We start from the raw sequence: 8,058 nt of genomic DNA, 5'->3' as shown, positions 1-8,058 counted from the left end.
AAACCGACCAAACGGGGCAGAACCGACTTGAAACCGAACCGAAACCGGTTCAGAAAACCCTGTTTGAAACCGGTTTTGGTTTCTAAAAAAAACCCGAGTGTGCACCTCTAACCCCACCTGGCCACAAGATTAGCATTGTACTTCCAGCATAAATGCCAAGTATATATGGCTACCAAGTGAGCCAGAAAATGATCCAACACCACAAATGCAAAACAAAATCTATCTCCAAAAGAAGTTACAGTACCATAAATAACAAGATTCCTTTAAAAAATCAAGCACTCTACTTTAACTGTAGTCTCAAAAGACAAAATACATTAAACCCGATCCGCTTCAAGAAGAAGTCAACAGTCGTTTCATCCCGGTTTTCTGCTCCGAGGTAAGTCTTGTAGGGAACTTAATGTTAAACTTAACCCGTAAGTTACCTTTTTTACTAGGTTCTTTGGGTATGGGCATCCCTTCGCCTTTAACCACTTCTTCATATGTGGGACTGATTACCGAAGTAATTGGAATCGTTAAACTCCGGCCATCAAGTGTCGTGATTTGGGCGGTGTAACCGGTTAAAGCTTCGGCTAGTGATATTTTTTGGGTGATAACAAGGTCATTGCCATCTCGTTTGAAAACAGCGTGAGGTTTTTCATCGATAATGAACACGAGATCCGAAGGAATTACGCCTCGTTGTTCGTTTCCTTTTTCTGGGAACGTTATTTTTGTACCCTTTTTCCACCCGGGTTTGATCTCTATTGTAAGGATTTCTTCCACTGTGGCTGGTCTCCTACAGTCATTCATTTGTCAGTTTGAGAAAAATGGAAACAATTGTAATAGCTAATTATAAATTTTTTTTTTTCAATTAAATGAGATTATATAAAATTTCATTCCAATCACCAGGGCAAATTATAAAAAAAATGAAAATAAAAAAAACAATCTGATCGGACCCATTTCAACCTGTACTAAAAGCGACGTACTACCCAACATGTCCTACCCGCCCATCTCATTACTACTAGCACGATGCATTTAATACGAGACTAAATAAGTAATATGTGAACCGAATTATAGAACTATAATAATATAATGCAAATGACCATTCTCATATGTTTGACAGTGAATGTCGAACGAGAGCCACTAGATTCAGAAAAACGAGCAAAAGCCGTATGGACGTATGATAAAAGAAAAGGCATGCATTAAAACAACAAATAGACAATAAAATTACCAGGCTATGAAATCAAACACCCTACTTCCCATCTATGATAAGGTTTAATGTTGTCCGATGATTCACAAACGCCAAATTCAGTAATGTAGACCATAACCTAATTAAACTGCCAAATTCAATAAAACTGCCTAATACGTCAAGAAACATCAAACAGGCAACTATCACATTCAATGCACAGATAACTTCAAAAATAACAATAACGAGTCAAAGATCAAAACCAAAGATTACCCAGTAGCATCAGTGGCGTCTCTCGAGATCTTCATCTTCTTTGTTGTCCCCTTATACAGGTCCTCCAAGCTACACGGCAATGCACGTTCGATTGCCGCCGCTTTCCTGGGCGGCATACTAGCCGACCCTTCACCGCCACCAGCCCCTCTAAACTGGGAAAATATATCCTCACCAAACATGCTCCTCGGAAAATGCCCGCCCGGCCCTCCACGTGACCCTCCCATGTCCCCCATCCCTCCAAACGGGCTCTGGAACCCAAAAAACTCCGAAAATATATCGTCAGCATTGCGTGGATTAAACCTAAATGTTGTTGAACCACCATCAGTTGACATACCGGAAAACCCACCCGCGCCGGGCGGTGGCACCTGCCCCTTTAACCCCTCCTCCCCATATTGATCATAAACTGCCCTCTTTTGCGGATCACTTAAAACCTAAACAAATCATAAATTCAATTGAACTAATTCATCAATTCCAATGCTTCATAAAACCTAACTCAAGCAATCAAAAATTCAAAATCACAATCACATGAATAGAATTCGATAACACACGTATACCTAATTTGAAACCAATAGATCAAATTCAACAAAAACAAATTTAAACATGCAAACATCATATCAAAGTGAAATAAAACATTCCGATATACATACATCGTCGACTCAAGATCTTGGTTTAAAAAAGCGCGCCTTAAGCGTGCCTAGGCGCGAGGCGACCCAAGGCGCCAACCAAATCGCCTTAAGTGACACAAGGCGCACGATGTACAAAAGGCGCAGGTGAGGCGCGCTTTTTAGCCTAAAAATTGACCTGAAGCACAGGTGAGGGGCGCGCCTTATGTACATGGTGTGTTTCTGTGCTGCTGAGTGTTGTACTTCAGGCTTTTTAGGCTGTACATTTATGTTTTTTCATTTTAAAACATATATAAAGCTTAATTATAGCTAAATCATAGGTATTGGATGCTAAACACTTATGCTATATATAAAATAAATTATATAAACACTTTGCGCTTTGCGTACGAAAAGCTCACCGCTTTTGCGCTTCGCTTTTAAAAAAATTTGGTTTTAGACCTCATCGCTTTTGTATGCTTCCCGCTTTTTTAAACCAAGCTCAAGATAAACATTCAACAATTTAAGCTTAAATACAAGTATATACATACACATACCTAATTCAACAACTAACCGAACGAACTCAAACGCATAACGTAAAACTAAAGTATAAGAACTCAACATTCTGACTAATTTAACAATTTCAATGCATAATAAATCTCATAAACCAATAAAAAGTAAAAACCCTCACTTTACATATCAAAATCACAATCACATTAACAAAAACATTCCAAAATTCAAGCTTAAACACATATCTAATTTAAAACCAATAGATATCAAATTTAAAAACTGAAAATTCGGATTAACCTAACAACTACAATGCTTAATCAATCTCATAAGCAATCAAAATCACAATTCAACCTAAAGAAATACCTAATTGGAAACCTAAAACGCATTAAGATGAAATAAAAGTGTAATAAAGGGGAACATTCTGGTATACATACATCGTAAGCTTCAGAAATGGTTTTGAATTTGGCTTCTGCGTCCTTTTTGTTGTTAGGGTTCTTATCAGGATGCCACTTCATAGCGAGTTTGCGGTAAGCTTTCTTCAAGTCGTCGTCTTTAGCGTTGCGATCGACTTGAAGAATCTTGTAGTAATCGACACCCATGGTTGAGGTGTGTAGGTCTGGTTGCTTGTTGGTGAGGTTTGCCGGAAGGAGTTGTTATCGGCGTTGTATGTAATGTGGGTGGGTTCAAGAAACTTCACTTCTCTCTCTCTCTCTCTCTAGATTAATATTGTTATTTTATTATTACTATTGTTATGTTATTTGATGTTGGAGTTTGGGCTTTCAGGTGGGTTATCAAGCCCATTATGTCAGGTTGGTTTTGGAAATTGGATTCTATATTATTAGTTTTTCTTTCCGGTGTGGTGGTGTGGAATAAAGCTATTAAGCTAGTTGGTATGGGGACTGGCCTAGGGTCGGCCGGCTTTGGGGCCGGGCCAGTACGCCTTCTAGGGCCGGCCCCGTCTTCATCGTCGTCTGTTCGTCGTGCAAGCCGGGGCCCTCTGTCTCCTTCTTTATACACACACACACAGATATATATATATATATATATATATATATATATATATATATATATATATATATATATATAGGGTAAGGTTCATGCGAGAACCACCTTTATTGCGAGAACCGCGAGAACCAATGTGAACACAAGCTAAAATAGCTAAAAAAACCCTAAAAAAACCTAACCCCCACCCCCAAAAACCTAAACCCCCCCACCCCCCCCCTCCCCAAAAAAACCTAACCCCCCCCCCCCCAAAAACCTAACCCCCCCAAGCTAAATGCTAAAAACTAAAACCCTCAAAAAACCTAAAAAAAACCTAACCCCCCCCCACCCCCCCCCAAAACCTAAACCCCCTCCCCCACCCCCCCCCCCAAGCTAAAATGCTAAAAACTAAACCCCCCAAAAAACCTAAAAAATCTAAAAAAATAAAAAAAAAATCTAAATTTTTTTTTTATTTTTTTACTATTTTTTATGTTCAAATCGCTACTTTTAGTAGCCAAAAAAAATTTTTTTTTTTAAAAAATTTATATAAAAAATAGTAAAAAAATAAAAAAAATTTTTTTGGGTGTTTTTTAGATTTTTTTAGGTATTACTGTTTGTGTTCACACTGGTTCTCGCGGTTCTCGCAATAAAGGGTGGTTCCTAACGGATCTTTGTCCTATATATATATATATATATATATATATATATATATATATATATAGGCTCATCCTTACACCCGCTTACGTGGACGTCTACATGGCGGAGCATCCTTTGAAGACTACCCTACTCCACACCTATAGTATTAGAGGTTTTATATGCATCACATCAGTGTCACATAGGCTGTGAGACGATAATAATGTTCCCTTTTAATATTCATGTGTTGGTTTAGTGCCTCTTTAAAAAAACAAAAAAAAAATTAATTGGTTAAGGTGGTTTCTACTCTATTCTCCTCCAACACCGGTTAAAGGACTAGCGATGCCTTCCATAATGCCTCATCATGGCGGCAATGAGGTGGTGTTTAGGGCCTGAAGGCATGATATGGAGGTGGGCGTAAGCCAACACCGTCTGGCCTAAATATATAGAAAATAGTTAACATATTTGTAAAAGAAATTGAGAAATTTGATTTGAATAATTTAAATATAACTTACTGGCGTATACAGGTAATGTCAGTCTCACTTTAAGAGAAAAGTACTTTAATATGGCTTAACCTTAATTTATGCCATTTTAAAACAGCTTACAACGTTCTTACTAAGATAAATTAAGTTACTAAGATAAATTAATACAATTAATACAATTAAGTTACTAAGATAAATTAATACAATTGTTCATTAGAGGCAGATAGAATTACTTTTTCATTAAAGGGAGTGCAATTTTGATAGAGTTACTAAGATGAATTATTATCGATTAGTTGATTGTCGTCCCAAATTAATAAAGATATAATTTGCCAAAAAAAAAATATAAGCGTTATATATATTTTTTAACTCCTCTTGGACTTAGCAACACGTATTTCTAAATAAAAAAGAAAAAAAATCTTGGATAGTCTATGTGGTTTGCCCATTTTTCGACTTTAGTCCCTAACTTTCTAAAGCTACACCTATAGTCTCCAAGCTTTTGAATTTCGTTCCCAGATAGTCTCTGTCGTGGATAGGGGTTAGTTTTTGGTGTTAGGTGCGTGTGAAACGACAAAAATACATGTACTGTCAAATTAATAACTAAAAAGTTAAAAGAAATATAATTAATATTTTACAATTTATGTGAGACCCACCACCCACCCTACCCACTTCATCTTCCCCACTCCATACCACCACATCCATCTCCACCTTCAACCACCACCATCTACCCCCCCCCCCCACTTCACCGTAACCACCACTGACACAACCATCCCCGTCACTTTTGCCACTTTAGTCCAAAACTCAAACCTTCAGGTATACTTTAACATATTTTAACTCCACCTAAGGGTGGAAGGAGTGTTCCCCAAATGGGGAGCGATAAATTTTTTCTCTAGCCAATCATGTCATCCCACTCCACTCCTCATTATACACTAAATCACTAGGGGAGCTCAAACACATGGAGAGTGGTAAACAATTTATTAAAAAAATAAAAAGTAAATGTGTGATTGGTTGGACGGGGTTGGGGCCCGCCATTAACCCCCTCTCTCTCCTCTATCTCTTCTCTTCCCCACTTCGGTGAGTCGTCACCGAGAAACCCATTCCCCGCCACCGATTGAAGACCGGCACCACCTTCCCGTGCGGTAATCTTGGGTCACCGAAGGGGTCACCGAAGGTGCCCCTTCCACCCTAAGTGACACATCAACCTTTTTTCCCCATTTCACTTTCTCTAACTCCAAGGAAATGGTTTAATCCCATTAACTTCATCTAACCCGATCTTTTAGTGGTTTTTGGTCTAAAAAAGAAAATAATAATTAGAGTAAATTGCCCGGATGGTCCCTCTGGTTTCACGTTTTTTCACATTTAGTCCCCAACTTTTCAAAATAGCATGATTGATCCCTATGGTTTGCTTACTTGTTACTCGGGTAGTCCCCACAATAAATGGTTGTTAACTTATCTAGTTAATTGTGTGTGAAATGATTTAACTGTTAAAAGACATCAAGTGGGTCTCGCCTAACCCCTCAACCAATCACCAACATCTTCAAGTTGTTTCAATTCCACCATCATCTCCAACCAAGAAAGTCTGTCACCACCGCCAACCACCGCTTCCAACCACCCATCCCTCATATTTCTTGTTGTTGTTCTTTATACATAATAATAAACATTCTAAAAAACAAACTAATTTAATTAAGACCTTTATAGGAAGTCTCGGCACAGAAATTAGCAAGACAGGGATTGTTGCAGGTCTTTAATGGCAAGGTCACGTATGAGATCATGTGTCGTTGAAAAGGTAAACGCTAAAAAACAAGTCACCAGAGTTATTATATTTACATTTTGGTTATCGCCGGTGAAGTGATAATATAGGGTTTAGGGTTTAACCGGCGATGTCGAGTCTTGCCGGAAAAGATGGTCAAGTGATGGTGTGATGGTGGTCTGTGGACATGAAGGGGAAATTCTATTCTAACTACTACAAAAACCAATTGGGGGAATAGTGCCAGGCAGCTGCCTGGCACTCCCCCATTAGACCAACCCATTTTTAATTTAGTTTTATTCTCGTCTTAAAATTACGGTTTCGTCCTTTGTTTAAAATTACCGTTATGCCCCTAGCTCAAAATAAATTTATAATCTTGCCCCTAACTCAAAATTACGCTTTTGCCCTCGGGCCAAAACCTAACTTTTGCTTTTGTTCCCAGTTTAAAGTTACGGTTTCGCCATCTGTTTAAAATTACGTCTTCCCCCAGCTAAAAATAAAATGTTGTTTTTCCCTCTAGCTCAAAACTACGATTCTGCCCTTAACTCAAAATTACGCTTTTGCCCACCGTTCAAAATGAAAATATGTTTTCCCCCTAGCTAAAAATTATGATTTTGCTATCAGTTTAAAATTATGATTTCGCCTCCGGTTCAAAATATATTTATGATTTTGCCCTATGTACAGCGATACAGAGAGAGGCCCAAAATTACAGTCATATCATCGTTTTTTTTCCCCATAGCAAAATTATAGTAGTCTTTTAGTAATTGATTGAGAATTATTCGGCCATTGCCCCGCCCAATCGCCCCGCAACGCGGGCGGGGCATCTACTAGTTTTGAAACAAATTAACGTGTCTTGCACTTGAGGTTTCCATATGTTTACATTCAAAATGAACACAATAATTACAAATATATAAATACTATAACCCCTATATTCAAGGTGTATAATATGTGAGGATTGAATTCACTACAAGTGGAAATTTTGTGACTAACCAAATTTGAAGGTCCTAGTTGTGTTCCAGAGCCCACGAGTTGGTGGTCGGAAGGGGTGGTCGTGGTGGTGATCGAAATTCTTCTCTGAGGTGGAAGGTTGAAGATGAATGTGTGTGGGTGGGTGGTGAAGAAGAGGGGCTGTAGGTTTGGGTTTGAGTTTGCAATGTTATTTAACATACCATGTCATTGTTAACACTCTAGATGTTAGAGTACACCTCATGATCTAACTTACGGGTAAGATTTATATTTGTAATTAAAGTTAATGTTAAAAATTTCTTAAATTTGTCGTCAATCTTTAAAACTATCTTATTTGTTAATGAAGATAACAATTATTAAATTGTTTTGTTCGTGACTTAGTTGTCATATTTATATATGTATAGAGATAAACATTATTTAGCTTTTTTGGATTTAGCCTTTATTTTTAATATTTTAACATCTGGCCCCTGACGTTAAGGCTGTCCAAACTGCTCAGCGCTCGAAGATCGTTCGAAAAAGCTCGGAAATTTGCTCGTTTGATTCCTTGCTCGGTTAAAACCGAGCCGAGTAGCTCAGTTCGGTTTAAAAATGAACCGAGCACGAGCATAGGTACGTTCTCTCGTTACTCGTTCGGTTTCGATCGGATTTATTTTTATTATATATATATATATATATATATATATATATATATATATATATATATATATA

At 37.8% G+C, this 8,058-nt stretch overlaps 1 protein-coding gene across 1 annotated transcript; it reads right to left on the bottom strand.

The window, feature by feature from the left end:
* Window positions 1–206: 206 nt before the first annotated feature.
* Window positions 207–3,271, bottom strand: LOC110864571 (dnaJ homolog subfamily B member 13). The gene is made up of 3 exons (XM_022113676.2): window positions 2,979–3,271; window positions 1,436–1,866; window positions 207–772 (listed from the first exon to the last, which is right to left on the bottom strand). The coding sequence occupies exons 1-3, from the start codon at window positions 3,141–3,143 to the stop codon at window positions 331–333; spliced, it is 1,038 nt and encodes a 345-aa protein (XP_021969368.1). The 5' UTR covers window positions 3,144–3,271; the 3' UTR covers window positions 207–330.
* Between the last annotated feature and the right edge of the window lie 4,787 nt (window positions 3,272–8,058).

The sequence above is a fragment of the Helianthus annuus genome, chromosome 1, assembly GCF_002127325.2.
Source record: "Helianthus annuus cultivar XRQ/B chromosome 1, HanXRQr2.0-SUNRISE, whole genome shotgun sequence".
In the NCBI taxonomy this organism is placed as follows: domain Eukaryota; kingdom Viridiplantae; phylum Streptophyta; class Magnoliopsida; order Asterales; family Asteraceae; genus Helianthus; species Helianthus annuus.
This window is presented reverse-complemented; position numbering and strand designations above follow the sequence as displayed.